General features: G+C 46.4%; 2 protein-coding genes across 5 annotated transcripts in view; one reads left to right on the forward strand and one right to left on the reverse strand.

Moving 5' to 3' along the window:
- Positions 1-10504, forward strand: part of S100PBP (S100P binding protein) — a 23866-nt gene extending 13362 nt beyond the window's left edge. For both annotated transcript variants that reach the window (XM_081146024.1, XM_081146025.1), the window contains exons 6-7: positions 5809-5890; positions 7922-10504. In XM_081146024.1, coding sequence (XP_081002150.1) covers positions 5809-5890; positions 7922-8021 — 182 coding nt within the window. In that variant the 3' untranslated portion in view covers positions 8022-10504. The remainder of the gene's footprint in view (positions 1-5808; positions 5891-7921) is intronic.
- Positions 10505-13589: 3085 nt separating this feature from the next.
- FNDC5 (fibronectin type III domain containing 5) lies at positions 13590-21502 on the reverse strand. 3 transcript variants are annotated; one of them, XM_081145487.1, is made up of 6 exons: positions 21280-21502; positions 19666-19781; positions 19010-19208; positions 18580-18669; positions 16017-16150; positions 13590-15098 (listed from the first exon to the last, which is right to left on the reverse strand). In XM_081145487.1, the coding sequence occupies exons 1-6, from the start codon at positions 21485-21487 to the stop codon at positions 15060-15062; spliced, it is 786 nt and encodes a 261-aa protein (XP_081001613.1). In that variant the 5' UTR covers positions 21488-21502; the 3' UTR covers positions 13590-15059. The 3 variants fall into 3 exon arrangements, with proteins under 3 accessions (XP_081001613.1, XP_081001615.1, XP_081001614.1); XM_081145489.1 differs by having other exon boundaries at positions 14137-15660; XM_081145488.1 differs by having other exon boundaries at positions 14143-14925.
- Between the last annotated feature and the right edge of the window lie 1006 nt (positions 21503-22508).

Raw genomic sequence — 22508 nt, forward strand, 5'->3', positions numbered from 1 at the left:
CTTGACAACTAAGAATATTTAACATTACCATTTATTCTAAAAATTTCACAGGCCTCCAACACTTGCTTCTGCCTTCCAGGAGCCCCACGTGATACTAAGTTCTTGTGTCACTTCCCACTGCCCAGTACTCATACATTCAAAATTTAAAGGTTTTATATACCATATTGTAGGGGGGACAGGGGCATAGTCTGCATTTCTTCTCTGTTTATATGTGAATTACAGAGCAGCCAGAAGCAAAAAGAGAGAGGACAGTGCTTCCTGTCTTTTTTTTCTTTTTTTTGAGATGTTTTAGTGCTGTTTCACTTTGGAAAAATATGTCTCCAGGTTCTTTAGTAGACACATAGAAATTAGTAGGGCAGAGTCCAATGTAGTTCCTGCCAATTCAGTTTGAACTCTCCACTGGGTTAACCATTTTCTTTCATGTTATCAATAACGTGTATATTATTGATACAGAATATAATATAAGTCATCCTTCAATTCCATTATCCTAGCATAGGTCTAATCTCTTTTTAGTTTAATGCTACCTGGTTCTTTAATAGCATTTACAAAGAAATGCCGACTACTTTATGAAATCCTAGCTAATGGAAAACTTTACATGAAATTTTAAGTCCTTAGAGTAGAAAAGGACCATTAAGATCTTCTCTTTAATCTTCTAACACATAAATCTGTTCTGTGTATCTTTGCCAAGTGGCCATTCAGCCTTTGCTTAGAGTTTTAATAATGCAAAACTCTCATTACCTCATGAAGCAGGCCTTTCATTGCTTAGAAAATTCTAATTGTTAGAAAGTTATTCCTTACATTGAGCCAAACTCTGCCTTCCTGTAATTTTCAGTGGTAGTTCCTAGTCCTGCTCTCTGGGATTACAAAAAAATAACTGCTCTTGTCCATTTACGTAATGTATTTTAAGGACCTCTTCATGTAAAATATCTCAAATTAAGATTTTTTTAGTGATTACAAAGTATAATTTATTCTATCTTGGATAATTAGGTTGTGTCTATTTTCATTAGTAATGCTGCAGTGAACATTTGGTCAATAAATGTTTATATACAACTCTTATTTCTATAGGACGAACGCCTGAAAGTGGAATTGTTGAGTAAAGTGCATAAACATTCTAAAACTTTTATACGTTACCAGATTGTCCTGACCCCCCCCCCAATTGTATTAATTTTTATTGTCACCAATTTGATAGGTAAATTTTAACATTTTTTTGTTGTTAATCATCACCTGAGGATATTTTTTCTATTGATTTTTAGGGGCGGGGGGAGAGAGGAGAGAGATAGAGAAATATCAGTGTGAGAGAGAGACATCGATTGGTTGTGTCCTGCACATGCCCTGACTAGGGCTAGGGATTGAACCTCCAACTGAGGTATGTGCCCTTGGCTGAATCGAACCTGAGACCTTTCAGTCCAAGGGCCACTGCTGTAACCACTGAGCAAACTGTCTAGGGCAAGGTCTAACATTTTGTTTTAACAATTAGTGAGCTTAAACACTTACGCTTATTGGCAATTTGTATTCAATCATAATTTTTAAAAATCATAATATTCACACTGTATTCCAATTTCCCTAGTTTTTCCAGAAATGTCTCTTGTAAATTATTAAAACAGGATCTAATCAAGGTTTAACTGTTGTCCAGAACCATGTGCACTGCAATATGCTGGGCCAGCTTGCCGGTTGCCTTGCCCAGCTTCTAGGTGATCTCAGAGAGGAACCCTCTGGCACCAAGACGTAGGGCACGTTGGTGTTCACCATGAACATTGGTGAGGACTGGGACACAGGAACCAACGTCTCATGCCTCTCTCCTTAGTCTCTCTTAATCCAGGTCACTTGTTTTGTAGATTGTCCCACATTTTGAATTGTGTTTGTTTCCCCTTTTTTTTGGTGTCATTTAACATGTTCCTCCTGTATTTACTGTAAACTGGAAGTTGGGTCTAGAAGCAGCACTGGATTCAGATTAAGCATTTTTGGCTGGAGTAATTCACAGGTACTGTTGTGTATTTCTCCTGAATCAAATTAGGGGGTACCACCTAATGACAGGTTGTTCCACTAATAGTGATGCTAAGTTTGATCACTTTTGTTAGAGCGTTAATTTCCACATTTCTCCATTGTAAGGTACATTATTCCCTTTGTAATTAGTAAATCATTTGTGGACTGGTGCTTTGGTACCATTCAAATATACTGTTTCACAATTGTTCACCTAATGGTTTGAGCATTCATTGATGATCCTGCCAGTATTGAATCAGCTACTACACAGAGAGTTGGAGAGAAGATGTTCATTTTCTAAATATATTACTTTTTCTATAATTACTAGCTAGCATTCTGTATAGATTTTTTTTTTTAAATATATCTTTATTGATTTCAGAGAGAGGAAAGGAGAGGGAGAGAGAGAGATAGAAACATCAATGATGAGAGAGTTACTGATGGAGCCTGCAACCTGGGCATGTGCCCTGACTGGGAATCGAACCCCGATCGCCTGGATCCCAGGTCGATGCTCAACCGCTGAGCCACGCCCGGCCGGGCATAGATTTTTTTTAGTATCACTTTTACCTCATGGATTTTCTTTTCCCCCCTGAAAAGGTTTTATTACTCACAGAACGGATGGCTGTTGCCTTCCTCATAGCTATAAGGACATTGCTGAGCTCTTCTCTCTTCCTCTTGGCATGGTTGTATGTCCCTACCCTTTTCTTGATGAACTTCAGGGTCTGCTTGTCCTTGGAGAACTTGAGCAGCTTTATGGTGGGTTGTTAGTAAGGGGCAAAGCCACACAGCTCTCAGATCATATCCCGCATGAACTTGGTGTGCTTTGCAAGGTGCCCATGGTGGCAGCTGTGCCTCAGCTTGTTCACGTTCTTGGTTACCTTGTGGTATTGTTGGAATTCGGGCTTTGTCACTAGATGTGTAACCTTGGACAAATTGCTTCTCTGTGCCTTAGTTTCTTCATCTGTAAAATAGGGAAAATACCACATATAATTGTTATAAGGAATAAATGAGTTAATATATATAAAACAAGTAAGAGAGTGCCTGATACATGGTAAGTGCTATATGTAAGTTGCTGCTGCTAGATTATGATGCCTGGCATTTGAATACTTGAAGCCTCCTTGGGCCGCATTGAACAGTCTTTCCTCTTTTAGTTTAAAGTGAACAGGTTTCTTGGTAGGAGGTTTATATTATATTTTTAGTTTCCATCATCAAGGCAATTTTATAGAATCTAGGTGGTAAGAGATGAGTTGAAGGACATAGTCTATAGATAGTCTTGCTTCATTTTGAGGTTGGACACCAAAATTGCATATTTCACCAGCCCTCCTTTGGTGATGCTTTGGCAGGAAAATTGTAGTTTGAAATTCTTACAAAGCTGATTTCCCCCGCACTATAATATCCTTTTGTGGGGGCTAGCGGGAATGGGATGCTAGTGATGTGAAAGTAGGTTATAGGAAAGGGGCAATTTGAATCAAGACCTTAGATTTTTAGCCGAACAAATCTAGTAGGCAAGGGATTTTCTAATTAAAAGTTATCTTAAAGGGGAAATTCATTCCTGATTTATATTTTCTTATCAAGAAGTGAGATTAATGTTTTCTTTCTAGATTAGTGAGACTGAACATTTTTTCATTATGTTTATTGATCACTTATATTTTGTGAATTGCCTATTCATGTTCTTCACCTATTTTGTTTTATGAGGAGATTTATCTTTGTAGAAAAAGGACATTAAGCCTTTGCCAAATGTATTTCAGATATATTTTCATTTTGTCAATTGCCTTCTTTTACCCTTGGTTGTGCTTTTTTATTTTAACTGCACAGGAACTTAATGTAATGAATCTATAAATTTTTCCTGAAAAGTATTATCTTGTTATGATTAGAGAGAGCATTTCTGCTGAGTGTTGCTGAGTGTCATAGTTTATATGTAGACTGACCCATTTAATAAGCCCTTTTCTTACAAATAGGTGATTGACTGTCATAGGATTTGAAGATTGATTGCAAACTAACATAGGCCTGAGGCTGTACCACCATAATAATAGCTACTACTTACTGCACACGGGCTGTGTGCCAGGCAGTGTGCTAGGTCTTTTATGTACTATGTTACTAATACAACTTCAAGCTAAATATTATTGTCCACAGTTCCTTGATGAGTAAAATGGGGCTAGAATAAATGAAGTTATTTGCCCAGGGTCAAAGAGCTAGTTAGTGACTGAATTGGAATTTTCTTTTTTTTTTTTTAAATATATCTTTATTGATTTCAGAGAGAGGAAGGGAGAGGGAGAGAGAGAGATAGAAACATCAATGATGAAAGAGTCATTGATCGGCTGCCTCCTACACGCCCCTGACTGGGAATCGAGCCCTCAACCCGGGCATGTGCCCTGACCGGGAATTGAACCCCGATCGCCTGGATCTTAGGATGACGTTCAACCGCTAAGCCACACCCGGCCGGGCTGGAATTTTCTTAAAAAAAAGTTAAGTAAATATTTTTACCAGAACTTGAAAAGATGGTCTGTAGCCTGCTTAGAGTGCTCTTGGTTCCTGAAAACACAGTAGATAAGATAATGAGAAGTGTGTAAACTAACTGAAAGAAAGATCTCCACTGTTTAGGGCAGTGGTGGGTTTTTTCCCCCCAACCAAACTTTTCTTTTTAAAAAAAAAGTTTTTTATTTTGTTATTGATTTTAGGGAGAGGAAGGGAGAGGGATAGAGAGATAGAAGCATCAATAAGAGATGAGTTCATGAGTCGATACTCAACCATTGAGCCCCACTGGCTGGGCTAGGGTAGTGGCTTTCAAAGTGTGATTCCCAGACCAGCAGCAGCATCACTTGGGCATTTGTGAGAAATGCAAAATCTCAGGTCCCACTCAGACCTACAGAATCAGAAACTGGGGTTGGGGCCCAGCAATCTGTTTTATAATACCTCTAGCTGATCATGATGCATGTTAAAATTTGAGAGCCACTGGTCTAGGGAAATTATTTTGTTCTCTCTAACCATAATTTCTGCTTTTGTGAGCTTCAGCCTAAGTCTCAACCCTTAAGTGCAAAATTTGCGTCATCGGGTAGTGGCAAAAGCTGGACTCAAAGCAGGTAGTTTTGAATCCAGTTTAAAAGCATTTAAGGCAAGTCTACCTCCCTGAGCCATAGTTTTCCATCTGTAAAGTGATGTTAATAACACCTGTCTCCATGTAAGATATTTTTTAGAATTAAGGTAATGTGTAAAGTGCTTACTAGCACCTTGCCAGACACCCAAGTGTTTGAGAAAGTGCTTCCAGCAATTTTTCTTGTTAAGCAAAAGGCTCCCACCTGCCTTCTATTCTCAATTTCTCTTGTTTATTGAATGTATTTTATTGTCTTGTGTCTCTAGGCCTTTGTATTAGTAATTTCTCTTGGACACCCCCACCTCCCACCCCTCTTTATCTCTCACCAACTTCTTACATCTTTAGATTCCTGCTTATAGTTTATTTCCCTTGGAGGGGGCCTTCTCTAACCCCCAGTCCACAGTCTCTGTGTGTCACTACACATATCACACATTTTGGAATCAGGGCAAGTACAGTGTCTTATAAACCACTATATTCTAGGGGACAGTAAAGTTCCTCACACATTGTAGGAGCTAATAAATGTTGAATGAATGAATGGTAGCTGTCTTACTATTTCTTCATCACCATCATCCAAGAGTAAGCTCCCCTCTCTGCCTTGTAGTTTTTGTGCTGACTGCTTGTGATGATCGTAAATAGATAGTATTAGGACCAGTGCCTGTTTTCCATCTCTGAAAGCTTTGACATAGGCTGACATGGTAGTTCACTGAGCCGCTTCCTAACCACTGATCTCTCTATTGCAGGTGCCTTGGTGGAACTGTGTTCTTTGGTGGATCAAGTTCATCATATGCATAACCATTCACATCCTTCAGACCTCACCATTCGGTGAGTGGGTGATTAAAAGGAGGAGGAAGAGGGTAGAATTTGGCTATAAGAGGAATGTGGTGGGGAGTTGAGATTATAATTGTTGTTTAAAACCAGAGGTGCAAAAAGAAGGAATGCAGGATAATGGAATAAGAACTAGACTGACATTCAGGAAACCTGGGTTCTGAATGAATGAATGGTAGCTGTCTTATTGTTTCTAAAGCTGTCTTGCAGTTTTTCATTAGCTATATGATTTTCATCTAATCACTTTACTCCTCTGGTCCTTGCATCAGTAAAATTAAGATGTTAGACTAATTGATGTCAAAGGGCCTTTTTTAAAAAAGTTTTTATTGATTTTAGAGAGAGAGGAAGGCAGAGAGAGAAACATTAATCAGCTGCCTCCTGCATGCCCCCTACTGGGGACTGAGTCCGCAACCCCGGCAGGTACTCTGACCGGAAATCGAACTGGTGACCTTTTGGTGCATGGGATGACGCTCAACCAATTGAGCCACACTGACCAGGGTTCAAAGGGCCTTTCTAATTCTGAAATCTCCTGGATTCTTGATACAGTATGATTTTATAGATTTATTCAGTTACTTTGATCCAGTTACCCAGAAACCTTGGAGTCATCTTTGACTCCTTTCTCTCTTACCATATATTCAGTCCATTAGCAAATTCTATAAGCTCTACATATAAAATATATTCAAAACCTGATCATTTTGCATCATTTTCACCTGGATTATTGCAAATCTAAATGCTTCTGCCCTTGCCTGTCTACTGTTCTCAGCTCAGCAGCCAAAGAGATTCTTTCAAAGCATTAGTCATAAGTGAGATTCTCTTCTTTGCTCAGAATTTTCCAGTGGCTTTTCATCTCACATTTCCCCATCTTCACCATCCCCTACATCTATAAAAATTGTGGCCTAGACTGCCATAGTTAGCTCACCAACCTCATCTCCTACTACTCTGTGCTTTGTTCACTCTGTTCTAGTCACACTGACTTCCTTGCTATTTTTCAAGTATGTCAGACACTCTCTTACCTCAGCCTTTACACTCATTGTTTCCTCTGTAGTTATCAGAAAGATAGTATAGTGTAATGGTTATTAGGTAAATTTTGAGTCAGGTGTCAATTCAAATCCAAGCTCTTCTATTTACTGTATGTCCTTGAGCAAGTTAGTTAACCTGAGGATCCGTTTCCTTACATGTACAAGTTGTTAAGGAGAGTGCTTTTCTCATAGGATTGTCATTAGCATAAAATGAGATGAGGTGTTTAAAGAATTCAGCAAGTGCTTGCATATACGACTAGGTAATGTCAGGTAACATTACAATTATTTTAACCTGGCTGTTCCTCGTAATCACCTGTGGAGATGTCTAAAAATACAGATGTCCAGGCTCTTACTACAGGGATTCTAAATCATTAAGTCTAGGGGTGAGGGAGAGGCCAAGAATCTATATCTTTAAAAAGTTTCCCAGGTGAGTTACTAGGAACAGCTGGAGCTGAGAATGGGCTCAAATTATTTCAGTGGGTCCTGTTCAGATCCCCAGCCTAGGACATGATTAAAGGAAACTCTCAAGAAACTCTTTAAGTCTGTGCTATTAATTGTTCAGCCTCTAAACTTGCAGTGTGATACTCACATGATGACTTACCTTCTCTGGGAATTTTATTCTAATTTTAACTGCTGTGTCCTGAGCAACCTTGAGCTGTGTCAGACAATGAGATCCTGTTGGAAGTACAGCTCTAATGCAAGCAATGAAATGTAGATCTTGTTCTAAATGTTTCTAGAGGGAGGAAATATTTTTTCCTACTTTAAGCATTAGTATACATTGTACATTAGGTTTTCTTGGGACATTTGTTATCACCATAATACCTGCCTGGGAATCAGGTGGTTTTGGAATTTGGAAGGAAATAGCAACTATAATGTGACTTTCATATAAATTTCTAAAATCGCGAGAATGGAAATGTAAATTTAATATTTGATTTCTTAAAATAGTTGTATACAAATACCAGCTGAAACCTTCATCTTTTCTGTTTTCACTTTCCCTCTCTCCTAATAGAAACTATGCCCGGTTCCGACAGAAACCTTTGGAAAGATACAGTCTGACTCAGTGGGTTGACAGGAACAAGCGAAGCCACCAACGGTTCCAGAGTCTCTAAGATACCGAGTACAGTTCATGAGTCTCATCCCATTAGCAGTGAAGGTCCCTGTCCAGGGTCCTGTCCAGAGCAGCACCTCATCTGCTGTTTTGTCCTTGGCAGATTTTGAATTTTATTTTTCACAAGATTTTTATTTAAAGAAGTTTTCACCTTTTGGAAATGCCCATTGCTGACTTGAAATTTTTTTGTATAAAATCCTTCGTGGGGGTGTGTGTGTGTGTATGTGTGTTTAAGCAGTGTTAACTTGGTATAGTTTTTATTTGTTTCTTTAAATTGAAGGCAGCCGCCTCCTGAAAGCCAATATTAAGCCAAAACACCCAGGCTCAAGCAAAACACCCACCTTTATGCAGAAGTGAAGTCTACTGGTGCCCAAAAGAAATAAGCTTTTAATCTCCTGTAAGGAAAAGATTCTTTTATCAGGCTGCACGCCAGTATTAATTATTGCTCTTGACTTATAAATGCATGCAAGTCACTTTTAATAACCCCTCTTTTTTATTTGAATCTCTAAGTACCTGTCAAAATTTTAAAGTTGGTAATCCAAGATATTTGAAATAGGATAGATGTCCTGTTGAAAGGACAAATTAATAGTGTAAATCTTCTCTCCTTTTTGTACCTACTATCTGCCTTTGTTTTTTTTTGGCTTTTATTTCATTCTTTATCAAATTTACTTTGCACAGTAGTGTTTGCAAATCTTATACATCTTAACTTTGACAGAAGACTGCTGACTAACCCATGTTAATTTGTGGTCTTGTAACTGTCTTCTCTGCCTTCAAGGATTTGCCTTTTTCCCCCTCAGTGACCACTGTGCTCTCTAGGGTTCGGCCAGTATATTCCTATGAACAGTCTCCCTACTCTCTTTATTGAAGAGCTCCTTGCCTAGGGTCTTGACTCCAGGACAAGCCAGAAAGTCAGTGCTATTGAGGTGTCAGTCTTCGGTTTCATCTGCTGAACCCCAGCTTTAAGGATGAGGTCATGTGTTAGTGAGCCTCCATCCTATGGGAGAGACTTTGGAGAGGCACTCTTGTCTCCATTAGTCAATAAGAGGTGCCTTTAGACCCTGGATGTTATCATCTCATTTGGTCAAACCTGTGATGCACAGTTTTACAAAACTGCTAACTTGGGTCTGATATAGTTGTGATTAAGCCTGTGCACAAAAACATTACCTGATCTTAAGGTTTGGTATTCTAAGCCAAGTTAACAGATTGTGCATCCATCTTAATGGATGTCTTAGGAGTTTGCTATTCTTTCTTTACAGACAGCTCTAGACATCTTTTGGGAGACTCTGCATTCCAGCATTCGTGCTGTTGTTCACTCTGTGAAGGTTGTACATAGTTGCTGTAGCATAGCCTGTGAAACTGGGCTAGCTGCCTCTCTGGTTTTGTTGTTTCATCAGCCCTGTCTTTGTATGTGAGTAACCCATCTTAAACATCCTTCCCTGCTTTAGAAACTGACTTGGGAAAAGCTTGGTCATTCAAGCCACCAATAAATTTAGATGGATGTCCCTAAGTATTGTTTTTATTCAGTTAAGGGTTCTCTTTTCCTTGGACATTTGGTTTAATTCTGAGACCAAAATGCTAAAAAGTTATGTTCAAAGACAGTAGTCAAATCTGTTTATTCAGTTGTCACTTAGTACATCAGTCACTTCTCCAGGTTTCCCTAAATTAGCTTGATAGAGTGAGACAAACATCTGTCTTTGGAACCACAGCATAGCTAAAATTAATCGTAGCTGGAATAACCAGCACTGCAGCTGTCTAGTTTCCCATAGATAACCCAAGTTGTAAAGGGACAGTGTTTTGCTTAGGCAAAAACCTAGGATTCATGTTCCTGCCTTCCTGGTGCAAAAGGGTTTAAGTCTGAATGTATAATGGGTGCATCACCTTTGCCAAATCATATGAGTGACAGGTTAACTATAAAATGTGACAATCACATTTCCTCTTTGCTCAAATCTGTTTTTCCAAAGCTTTAGCAGCTTAATTAAATCTGTTGGACTGGAGGAGGAGAGAACTGTTCTCTAGCGGTTAACATGATATTCTTTAAGGAGAAAAAAAACAAAGCCAAAGAAGACTCGTTATCAGGCATGCCCACCTTAAAGATGGTAGTGGGTAAAATCTGGAGTTTCAGTATGTTTTTAAAGATGCATATCTCATATTTGGTGTTGGTCTCTAAGTCCAGTATTTTATGTGGAATTCTTACTGTATTTTATGTTACGTACATTTAACTGCCTACCTAGCTTTCTTCATCCATGATGACATTCTCATCACAGGGGTATTGATAAAGCAGAGTAAAAATGTGCTGTTTATATAGTTTACTTATAAGAGCCGGAAATAACCTGTAGTTTTGCATCTAACGCAGGTCCTGCTTTACTTGAGTTTTTGTCAGGATCAGTTATGAAACAAGTTTGGTGCCTCCTCTTTATCATGTTTTTTCCCTTGTAGCAGTTGTGTTTAATGTCATTAAAAAGAAATAAAAGTTCTTGTCAGTGGCATATGTACTGTGATCGTCTGTTTTACAGGCTTTGAAGGAGGGTTCCTTCCTCCTTTGCGTAGGTAGGTTAGTGGGGTATGGGAGGTGGTGGCAGTTAGTAGAATGTGGTACTGGGGAGGCGAGGGTGCATGCTCCCTATTCTTTTGAGGGTAAATTACAGTGTTGAAAAAGGCGTTCCAGCAGTTAAGAAATGTTGAAATTGATTGGGATTTGCAGCTACATATAGTGCATGTCAGGAGACTGACACAGGGAGAGCCTGAAATATCACTGCGCTGCTGTTTTTGCAGAGGGGGAAGATGGCTCAGCCTGGTCAGACAGGCATTGCCTTGCACTCCTTCCCATTTGTGTGGTTGACCTCTGTGTCTGCCTCTCCAGAGTTAGCCCTGAGTAAGGTAGAAGGTGAGCCATCCTGGGACATTCTCCCTTTGAAAGGGATGTGAAATCAGAATTGATAGTACAAAATTGATGCTTGCTCTTCTCCAGAAATTGACTTCTCCTAGAATCTGGGGTGATGTTTGGATAAGTCTGGGTAGATGTGGGAGACAGTGTTCCTCAGGTCCCTTCTGTGAACCTAAGCTTCTTAGACTTCCCCCCAGGACCAAGGATGAAAGGGAAGGCAGTAATAGCTCGGCCCCTGTGTTAGCCAGTGCTTTTTAAAACTCAGCTCCTGCTGAGAAAATAAGTGGCAGCACGTTTGGACAGGCTTTCTGTGCTGCTGTTCTATAAAGTTTGTCTAGTATATATTTTACAGTCCAAGCAAAAGGTTCGGTGTACATTTGCTAAATATGCAGCTATTTGATATTCTTGTCTGAATCCGAGGTGCGTCCGACCTGTACATACCTGTTTTGCTCCTGTCAGGTGGATGATCCTTTGTCCAGTAATTGCTCATTTTCTTTTCAGCAATGTGTGACTATAAGCAAAGGTTCCAGAAGCCAGGCTGAATTCTCTGGAATGGTGGTGTCCCTTCCCCTTAGTTTGTTTCATGTTATGGAAAAGTGAGGAGATTTCTGTAATCATTCTTTAAAACATTCTCCTGTTTTGAGCTTTTACAAGGAAGAAAAAACCTCGGGCACCTAAAACTAGAAAGCTGAGTTCCTTGCTCTTCTGAGTGTTGTCCTGCTTTTCTGAGAGAAAACAATTGCTCCTAGGCTGATTCTAAGGTGCACCCTCTTTGTATGCCAAAGCACCTGTCCGGAAAAAATTCCCACTTGTCACAGGAAGTATCAGCTGGTCAGTGGTGGAATTCCTTAATGAACAAGCTCCTGCCTTGTCAATCCTCCCCACCTGTCCTCCCCCTATGACAACTGGAACAAGCCGTAGACAGAAAATCTGACCCTCCCTAGTGCCCATTAAGAAGGGGGTGGAATGTGATCATTTGGACAATCTTCAAAGCAGTCCATGTGATAGTCCTGAAATGTACCATTAAGGACCTATTTGTATACAAAGATCTTCAATTTAGCTTCAAGTAACATTCCACGGTTTAGAAATAGTGAACTGATGGAGCTTGCTGGGGTTGGAGTGAGGGCAGGGGGTGGTATCCCATTTCTGTAAACAATTTGTTCTTGGAGGCTACTTCTTAAAAGCAAAATCTAAAAACTGACAAATAGGTTTAAAGAAGGTGAGAAATAAAGTAGAGATCTGAAATATCACGTGATGGTTGGTGAGATGTTACATGTTTCTGTAAAGGGTTGAATTAGAGATCTTAAAAGTGGATTCTGGAGGAGGCTTATACTGAAAAGCTAGTGGTTGAGGGGACAGGGAGAAAAGGGCTCCTGCTCCCATGGAAACACTCCACAGCCCTTCCCCAAACCTTGAGGTTTCCCTCTTGTTCCTGTGAGGAAGCCCCTTGGCTCTCAGTCTAGGTGGTAGGTGGGGTCTGGGAATCCTCTGTTCTTACCCCTTTGTTTTTGACAGATGAGGAAACCAAGGCCCCCCCTTCCCCACCCTACACCCAAGTAACTGGCCTGAGGTAGGGTCTCCTGCCTCTCAGTCCTGCATTCCTCCCACAGGCTTACTGTGCTCTGCCAGTCACGTCTCAGTCTCAAGAACTTGCCTGGGCCCCTCCCAAGCTGTGAGGAATCCAAGGATCCAAGTGAGCAGTGAAGAAAAGACCACCTTGCAGGTCCTAGCTGCAAGGCTCTGTGCAACTACAGTGGATTCTGGAAAAGCTCAGTCATTAAAGAACTTGGGGGTGTAGGGAGGTAATTAAAGGCAATGGAGTTTAAGGCAGGAGTGTTGTTTCCTCTTCTCTTCATTCTCTCAGCTGATGTACTATAGACTCAGATAAGGAAGGGACAGGAAACTGCCATTAGCAGTACTTTTTGAATCCCACTGACAACCAGCTATACCTGATGCTGACTTGGGGGCTTCTCCATCATTTGGCACTGTGTGAGCACAGGGGACCTGGGAAGTGCCTCTCTGAGGTTTGGCTTTGAGTTCTGTGTGCTACTTGATTTCCCACTTTCCCACTCAACCTCTTAAGACCTGCTTTCCTTCTCAGAACCTTCCAGAACAGCCTTCTCTAAGCCCTGCTCTCCAAGCTCTTGCTGGTTCTGACCGAGATGTTCAAGGTGCCCCATTTACTGGTTTGCTCATTGGCTAATGGCCCCATTACTCTACCTTTCATCCTGCCGTTGGGATCATAATGATGTTCCTTTAGCAGCCCAGAACAGCATGCTGTGAATACTGAGCCGCAGCATGGCAGCTTGTGCAGTTCCTCTACACTTCCTCCTCACCCCTGGGAGAAACAGAACTGCATTCCTTTGGCCAGGGAAAGCACCCAACCCCATCCGAGGGGAAAACCCTTTGTTTTAAAAACTGAGCACCAGCCTGCATACCTATGTGGTGAGGCAGCCCAAGCTTGGTTTGGGGTGCGGGGGTGGGGCTCAGTAATAGGATGATGGAGCAGCTATTTTCTCCTCCTACACGTGCACCCCCATCTGTTCGCGATTTCCCTTCCAACTCCAGCTTGGCTGGCAGGCATGTCCCTAGGAAGCTGCAGGCCAAAATGGAGAGAGAACTGACTGGCTGCCAACTGCCAGAAAAAGAGGGCAACATTTGGGCATTTACCAGAAGACAAGGATGTGCCTTTTCATTTGTCTTTTTATTTTACATTTAAAAAGTGGTTATTGCTCTAACTGGATCAGAGGTAAGGACCTCTCTCCCCTAAGGAGCCTTGGCCTTGCAGCCCCATTCAGCAGGGATGGAAGTCACAAGACAATGAGTGAAGCCTCATGCCTTCCCATGAGGAAGCCCTTAGTATTGCTGACATCTGCCTTTTACCTGTCTCTCCTCCCTCCATGTTCCACACTCAGGCAAAGCAGAGTGGTGGCTGACCCAGCCATGAGAGCTCTTGTAGACCGGAAGGAAGGGGTGGTCACGGGGTGATGGCTTTCAGCTCTCTGGCTTGGGGCTATTGCTCTTATTCAGTTCCACATGTATTCACTGAGCATCTACTATATGCCAGGCTTGTGCTAGGTGCAGTCCTCCACGCTCCTGTCCTTAGCCACCACTGGAAAACGCAGAAGCCCATCTCTTCCGTGCAGGCATTCATCAGCCACAACTTGTCAGTCCTAGGGAAGGATCTTCCTTCCCTTATCAAGCACCATTTTTTTTTTTTTTTTTTTTTTTTACCAGAAGGGCAGTGGAGAGAGAGACCTGTCACCTCACACCACACAGGCTCTAGGGAAGGACATGAGGACCCTTGGTAACTTTCACAGAACCCTGGATGAGATGGCAATAATATATGGAGACCCCAGTGGCCAGGACCGCTCTGGCTGAATGGCTCAGGCCTGCCTTCCAGCAGCTTCCACTACAGCGTGGTGATTTAGCAGCCCCTCAGGATGTCCCATGGGAACGTACCTTTCAGTTGTCCAAGACAATACTGTTACAGCTCCAAGAGACTTTTCCTAAAGAAATAGGGCCAGTACCTTCCAGGTGTCCTTTCTAATTTTCTTAAAACCCCAGACTGATGGTCTTACAGTCAAAATAAGGTCCAAAGAGAGGATGCAGGCAACCAGCTCAGGGAATCCCTCTGCCCTCTGGAGTGAAGCCCTTCCATTGTGTTTTCCAAGAGACAAAACAGATAACATCTCACACACACACAAAGTTGTACATCACACCACAAACAAGTCCTTGATGGCTGGATCCAGAAAAGGCTCCATGGCAGCCATGCCCCTGCCCCACAGGCTGCCCCATGGCTTCCCTGATGGTTCTTGTTCTGAAAGAGCTTAAGTCAGTCTAAGTGCTTATCTCCCAGAAGCTTTGTGCATTTTCTCAGAGAGGACGCCTGTCCAGGAGGCAGAAAGAAGGCCGTGTCTCATGCAGCTTTGCCTTTTCCAGAATGGGGCCAGGCCTCAAGTTTTGTGGCTTGTTTATTTTTTGCAGAATTTGGGTTTGTAGTTCAGCTTCCTTCACCAGACTAGGACATCGGGGAGAGAGAGAACTGTGCAGCTAGCCGTGCCTCCCCCTCCACCGCAGTCCTCCCTCTCCCTGTGTCTGTGGACCTGGGGACCAGCAGAGAAAAATGAAATCCTTCTCGCTGCAGACAGGTAGTCACGCTTCGATGATGTTCACCGAGAGCTTGTTTGGAAACTGGGAGGAAAAAATGAGAGAAGCGGCCAGGGCTAATCGAATAGACTTCTTGCAAAGTTGAAAACAGAGGACACAAGAAGGAAGGGAGCAGCAGGGCTGCAGCCTAAAAGCCAGACTCTTGTCCTGTGTGGAAGGAAAGGAGTAGCCCTGCCTGAATGTCTTGTCTCTGCCTTCTCAAACGCAGCCTTCAGCCTCACTCAGCTGAACGGTCAGTCTGGGCCTGGACCCACCACTCGTGGTACCCAGTCCACCCCCAGCACAGCCATCCTGCTGGCTGGTTCTCACATCCTGCAGATCTGCCTCTCAGCGCAGCCTCAGCCACTGACATTGTTGAGGTGCCTCTGGAGATGGGGATTAATAGGCTTCAGGAAAATGCGCCGGAAAGAGTGAAGCCAAGAGAGAGGACAGTAAGCCAGAGGGTGTAAGAAGATGGAGGGAGGAGGAAATGTAGAGAGGGCCAGATGTTTGTTGGATAATCATCGTCAGAACCATGAGATCCTCTCACATTCTCCACTGTCTGTCTTCTGAGCTGCTCAGAGCCAGCACTGAAAAGGTCTCATATCTGTTTTACACAAGAGGAAACGAAGGTACGAGGTGAAGCCCCTGCCCCGCGCCACACAGCACAGCGGGAGCAGAAATGAGCTCAGAAGCCCCTTTCTCGTCCCACACCAACCAAGAGCTCTGCCCTCTCCATTCGCTGTCCCCCCCTTTTTTAACCCCCACTGGCCCCTGGCACCCTGCAAACGGAGAGAATCCAAAATCAATTTGCAATGTCCCCTGGGTCACACAGGCAGCAGCCAAGCTTGGCTCTGCCCAGCTGTAGCTATGCCAGACCCTGAGCTGACCCCTTCTGCAGTCCAGGGACTCCCAGTGCACAAGCCACGGGGCCACCCACCCAAGTCCAGGTCCAGCCCTCACCTTGCTGCGGAGAAGACCTCCGCCTTGGTGCTCTGGTGTGCTGGTTTCTGACGCACTCTTGGTTTTTTCCTTGTTGTTATTGGGTTCATTGTCCTTGATAATGTCATACTGGCGGCAGAAGAGGACAATGACGCCTGAGGGGACAAGGGAGAACAGTCAGAGTCCTTGCCGGCCTGCTTCCTTCCCATGAGCACTTGCTGGGCTCCTGTTAGGTTCTGAGCTCCAGATGGTCTCTCACCTGCACTACTGCAACAGCCTGCCTCTGGCCTCTGGCTCCCGTGTCCACCTGCCCCCTGACCAACCATCCCCTTCACTGCTGCTGGGCTGGTCTTCCTACAACATGGGGACCTTTGATCATGTCCCCTCCCTTCCCTTTTTTTAAACATCTGAATCCTCCCCTTTGCCTTTAGGGGAAAATAGAAACAAAAGTGTTTGTTGAGCATGTGCGCACCTCTGCGCTGTGCACTGATATTCTAGTTCACTTACTCCTCACGGCACTGTGAGGGTCCCTAGTATCATCCCCAGGTTAGGATCAAGGACACTGATGCAGAACTTAGATAACTCATCCAAGGTCGCTCAGGAGTGAGCTGGGATGTGCACCCCAGGGCCTGCACTCTGCTATTACTGTTATCAAACTAATAATATATGAGCATAATAAGCTTTTTTGAAAGTTGAATAGTATTAAGGCAGCCAACTCCAATTCTTATGTTTTCCCCATTTTTTCTTCTATATTTGATTTATAGTGTTTATTTCTTGACCTGTGTGTTTTAGGTATCATCTGTTGACTCCCCACCATGGTAGTGTCAGCAGTGGTCAGGGTGGCCTCTGGCCAGAGACAGTACTTTGCGTCCTCAGTTCTTGTCTTCTTGTAGGAACGAATTCAAACAAGTGACAACAAATAGCAGCAAAAGCAGGCAAGAATTTATTTGCAGAAAAGGAATACACTCAGGTATAGTCTGAGTGGGCAACTCAGCCAGCTGAAACGAAACCCATTGGGGCTTGGGGTATTTATACCCTTAAGCCAGAGTGCCCCTCAGTAAGTCTCCCCCTCCCTTATTTCTCAAAAAAATATCTTTAAGCCATAAGGCTCCCAGTCAGACCACATCCCAGAGGGGCTCTAAATCTTCTCTCCTCACATAGGGGTCTGTTGCCTTCATTGTCTAATTTTGGTTTCTCCTGTCTCCAAGCCCTAACTGCCTTTCTCAGCTCTTATCTTTCTAGCTGCCTACTCTAACAGTTGATAAAGCCTAACAACTCCTCCTACTTCCTTCCCCATCATCCTAACAGAATTACATGACAATTTCAGGTTCATTCACTAGGTTTATATTGTTATGATTATGTAAATACTATCTGTGCCAAGTCTAATAAGGCACCGTAAGCAAACCTCCTCTTTTGTATAATCCTTTGTTTTTCCTGCTTTTTTTCCCAAGTGCCTGTTTTTCTATGTGCCTACAGAACATTTTTTCCCTAATTCTTCTGAGGGCCTGCCCCTCACCCACCATACTAATACAGCTTTGGCATGTTCACGTCCCTCAATCCAGACTCCAGTCCACTTTACAGCCTCACCATCCTCTACCCCTCCACTTTCTGCCTTCTTTCTTGGGTCACAGCTGCACTGAGATGGACTGAGCTTAATCTGTTCCTTGAACACACTGCCCCGAACACCCTTCCTTCCTTTTTTTGGCTTCCTGGTGAATTCCTATTCACCCTTCAAAGCTCAAATGTTACCGCTCTGTGTTTTTCCTGTTTTCTACTCCTAGCCCCAGAATTAATTCCCTCTCCTCTGCTCCCATACATAGTACTATTATAGCACTCATGTCATTGAATTAGAGTTAAGTAAAGGCCTGGCCTCTCCCAGGCTGAGCTGCTTGCAAGCACAAGGATCTTCTTAGTCATAGCTGTAGCACTACCTGGAATGCACTATCTGGAATGTAGCACTATATGGAATGAAGTGGCTGTTCAGAAAATGCAGATTGAGTATGAAAATGAAATTTTATCTTTATCCTCAGGGAGGATAAGTGGGAAAAGAGAGAGATATAAGCCCAATTAACTTATCTAAGAAGGGCTGAAGAGAGGGGCAAACTGTGCTGTGGAGGCGTGGAGGCAGGAGTGACGTTCTAGTGAAGGGGCTGCGGAGGTTTTATGGAGGCGGCCTCAGAGCCGGGCCAGAAGGACGAGCAGGTGAAGAGCATGTCCCAAGCCTGAGCCACCCAGGCCTACAGCACCTGGCAGCACAGGAACCCAAAGAGGGGGGAGAGCCTGCTGTGCCATGGCCAGAAGGCAAAGAGGCTGTGATATGTCAACACCGGCACTCTGAGGGAGGGGAAGAGAAAATACTCCCATAGCCCCACAAGGCAGCTCTCTGTATGCTATTTTTTTGGTGAGGGCTGAGTTAGAGAAGGGATCGGATCTGGTCCCGAGAGCTGTACCAGGCAGGACTTAGAAACTTCTGACCTCTTAGCGATCTCTAAGCCCCTCACCCTTCGTTTCTGGGAGAGAAGGGGTCTGGTCAGGGTCCCCCGCTTCCCAGAGGTTAAATGAAGGGCTAGGACGCCAGACTCACCGGCCCACATGAACAGGACCACGACGATGATCAGCACCTCGCCTGTCTGCAGCTGCTGGTTTCGCCCCATCTCCTTCATGGTCACCTCGTCTGTGGTCGGAGGGGAGAGAGGCACTAGGTCTGGGCTCCTTTCCTCCCCCAGCTGCTCCTCTGCAGCCAAGTCCAAGATAGTAAGTGTTTGTTTCTATGGGTTTCCACACATCTAACAAAAAGAGGTTCTAGAACGTGCTGATGGCTACTTGGGGTGGCAGCAATAAAGGAATCCAAAATTTAGTGTTTACATACGCGTTGTATTGACCTCTCAGGTACTGCTTTACTAGGCGGTGGGGGGGAAGGAGGGGGAGTTAGTGCTTTCCTCAACCTCCTGCTGCTCTGGCGCTGACCAGCCCTCACCCCACCCCGTCCCTTCCTCACAGTGACCAGGCCTTGCCTTTGTTCTTGGAGCCCATCTTCTCGGCCTCTCTCGGTGTCTTGAAGAGCACCGGCTCGCTCGCAGGACTCTGGCCCTGAATGGAGATGGCCTGCACGTGCACGATGTATTCCGTGTCTTCCTCCAGGTCCCAGAGGGCGCAGGAGCGGGTGGTGGTGTTTACCTCCTGGATGAAGCGCAGCATCCGCACGTCCTTCTTCTGCCAAGGCAAGAGCCAGCCCGCGTTTCCAGGGCCCGGTCACCACCCCGCTCCGCCACCTCTCCAGGGGTGATAATGGGCTCACCTGGTTACCACCTAAGCCCTTTGCACATATAATCTTACTTATGCATCCCACCATCTCTGCAGATATCACTATCTCCATTTTACAGATGAGGAGACAGGGCAGAGGGGTTAGGGAAGTCGCCCAGAGCCATACACTTCATGAGAACTGGAGCCAGGTCCAAATCTCAGGTCTGTTTAAGATCAAAACCACACTCATAATTCCCAGGTCCCAAACAAAGGCTCCAGAGCCCTCCCTCACTGACCAGTCCCCTCAGGGACCCCCTTTCAAGCCATATGTGCAACTTTCTGCCTGTCTGTCTTGCTCCTCAGTCCTCTCCCCCCCTTCCCCCCAACCACTACTACCTTTAAGTGCTCTTCCCTCCCGCAGGGTTACCTGCTGAGAGATGGCGAATCCGATGACCACCTCATCCTCCAGGACATCCCAGCTCACCACCGCGGAGTTGGCCTTGAGGTGCCTGACAGTGACATTCACTGGGGCGGAGGGGCTGTCTGGGGGTGGGGAGGCACCAGAGCCTGAGCACCCCCTGCTGTGAGGCCCAGGTCCACTGTCTCATGAGTGGAAACCTGGGAAAGGCCATGAGGTGGGGGAAGGAAGAAACCAGGGCCTCCATGGAGCTGGCATACATGGAGCTCAGTTCCTTAGTAGGTTGCAGGGCCAGACAGAGAGTCCCCAGGCTCCTTGTGTCCAGGGTGGGAGCCCCAGATGGCCACACCAGGGGTGCAAACTAAAACTGAGCCAAGGCCAGATCTAATGTAGGGGTGTTAAAAGGTGAGGGGACAGGCATGGGGGAGACATAGGTGGCCAGGGTTCAGAAGCTGAAGGTTAGTCTGATAAAAAGTAGTCAAAAGGAATCCCAGTCCAACGCTCTTTCTACAGTACTGCACTGTCAAGTGAGTGACCTTGAGGGAAGGGGAAAGCCCTAGAGGTAGAGAAGAGCCACGCTGGGGTGGGCCCCGGGATGCGAGTCAGGACCAAGGGAGGAACCCTCAGCATTGGGGTGACCAGGCAGAAAGAAACCTGAGGAAGGGCCTCTGTGAGCTCTAAGGGGCAAGGGGGGAGGTGGGAGGGGAAGACGGGGTGGCTCAGAGCAGGCCCCTCAGCTGGGAACCAAGGGTACACAGTAGGGCCTCCTGGATGTGGGAAGAGAGTAGGAGGAAGTGATGGGGGCAGTGGGAGTCAGGGAAGGAAGAAGCTCTAGGAGAGGGGCAGTGGAGTCACACAGCCTCTGTATCTCACAAGGGGCAAGTGCCAACAGGGGGAGACCTGGGCCTGAGCCACACCCCTCACCCCACAGATGAGTGGACCGGAAGCCCAAGGGGAGACAAAGCCAGACATGGACCCGGAAAGAGACAGAGGGACACAGACAGGTGGTGGCAGACACGGATCCAGAAAACAGATAAATGGGGTATCAGAGGCAGACACAGAGATGGGGGCAGTGAGAGAGACAGTAGTGAGCCATGGAGAGACGGGTAGAAGGAGAGATGAAGGAAGGCAACAGCAGCCAAAGGGGAGGCTGGGCGAGGATGAGGCCAGGCCCCACGGGACAGGCCAGGCACTGACTGCACCAGACTCAGGGGCCACCTTCGCCCACCCGGTGCCGTGGGTGCCAGTCCCTAACCTCACACACGCTCACGCGCACCGGGACCCCATCCTGCTCTGACCTGCAGAGTTGGCCTGCAGGGCTTTTGGGGACAGGGAGGGAGGCCCAAGGTGGGGACTGGTGTCTTCAGCTGCTCCCCCGGCCAGAGAAGGGAGCTAAGGTACCTGAGGCAAAGGCCTGGGCTCAGGGCAATGGTACGAGGGGCTTGGGGATCACAAGACCCTAGACCCCTGGGCTGGGGTGGCCAGAAGGGATTTGGGGGCTGGAGGAAGGAGCTGGAGGTCAAGAAGGCAGGGAAGAGGCTGGGGCTGGCCAGAGACGGGCTCCCAGGGAGACAGGGAGGGAACTGAGGGCCCCCGCCCCCCGGCCCGCCCGGGCCCCCTTACCCGCCTGCACCAGCGCGAGGCAGACGCAGCCCAGCCACAGGCGGAGCGCGGCGCGGGGCGGCCCGGGGCGCATGGCGGCGGCTCCGGCCGGCCGGCCCGGGGCGGCGCAGGGGGACGCGGCTCCGGCGCCCGGCCGCTGCTGGCGCTCGCAATCCGGCCCGCGGCCCGCCCGGCCCGGCCGCCCCGCGCCGCCCCGCGCCGCCTGCATGTCGGTTCCGCGGACAGCGACTCCCGCGCGGCGGTGGCGGCGGCGGCGGCGGCGGCGGCGGCGGCCGCGTCCGCGTCGGGCGCCCGGGGGGCGGGGCGCCCCCGCTGCGGGGAGAGGCGCGGGGCGGGGTGAGGGCCGCGGGCGCCCCCCCGTCCCGGCTCCCCACTCGGCCCGCCACCAGGTCCGCCGGGCTCGCTAGCTGGCCGCCCCCACCCTCTCGCCGGCGCAGGAGCGCAAAAGGGGTTCTCTGCGCCCCACCGTGCTCGGCCCCAGCCTCGCTGCCCCTCTCCGCGCGCACACAGCCCGGGCCGGACCCCATCTCTGCCCTTTCCCAAGGGAGAAGGAGGACACGTGCTGTGGACATGCTCCTCTGGGCCTCTCCCGCCCTTTGGCCTTGGGGATCCCCACCCCTCATTCCACCCCAGACCCGAGGCCTTGCTGGCTGGGGCAGCGAACTGAGGGAGTAATCACAGTAGGGATGGGGTGACTGTAGAGTGCGGGGGCAAGTGCTGGGTGCAAACAGCAGGGGCTCAGTGTTTACATGGGGTCGGGAAGAGGGGCTCTGACTCACTGGAGGGCCTAGCTGTGACCCCCCCTTCTTTGGGCCTCCATTTTTACTTCCGTAAGGAGAGTAACAAGGAGAATCTACTAGGTGCCAGATACTGTGCGAAGGGCTTTACTTGCATTAGGTCACTTCGCACCTATAAGGCCCTGCTCTACTGTTCGAATTTTGCACAGGAGGAGACTGCAGCTTGGAGAGGTTACTTGACTTACCCAAAAACCCACAGCTGAGTCAGGATTTGAACACAGGCTGATCTGATTCCCAAACCTGTGCTTGACATGACTGTCTCCCCACCTAAAGTGAACTCAGTCACCCTGGGATCCCTGAGATCCTAGAATTTGCCTGTGCCAGCTCCTTCCTACCCAGAGAACAATCTGGAGCAATCTCTTCCCAAGAGCAGGGTGAGGGAGGAGTGGCTCCAGTTCCACTCCCCCACCCTCTTCATCCTGGCAGACTGAA

The sequence above is a fragment of the Miniopterus schreibersii genome, assembly GCF_964146895.1.
Source record: "Miniopterus schreibersii genome assembly, chromosome: 8".
Taxonomy (NCBI): Eukaryota; Metazoa; Chordata; class Mammalia; order Chiroptera; family Miniopteridae; genus Miniopterus; species Miniopterus schreibersii.

What these genes read in the sequence shown, in the direction of transcription:
- FNDC5 (XM_081145487.1), bottom strand. Translation starts at nt 21,487, where the DNA reads ATGCAGGCGGCGCGGGGCGGCGCGGGGCGGCCGGGCCGGGCGGGCCGC. An exon ending in GATGGGCTCCAAGAACAAAG is followed by an intron (nt 18,670 to 19,009) that starts GCAAGGCCTGGT and finishes CTCCGACCACAG; the next exon opens with ACGAGGTGACCATGAAGGAG. An exon ending in GGTCCTGTTCATGTGGGCCG is followed by an intron (nt 16,151 to 18,579) that starts GTGAGTCTGGCG and finishes TTGTCCCCTCAG; the next exon opens with GCGTCATTGTCCTCTTCTGC.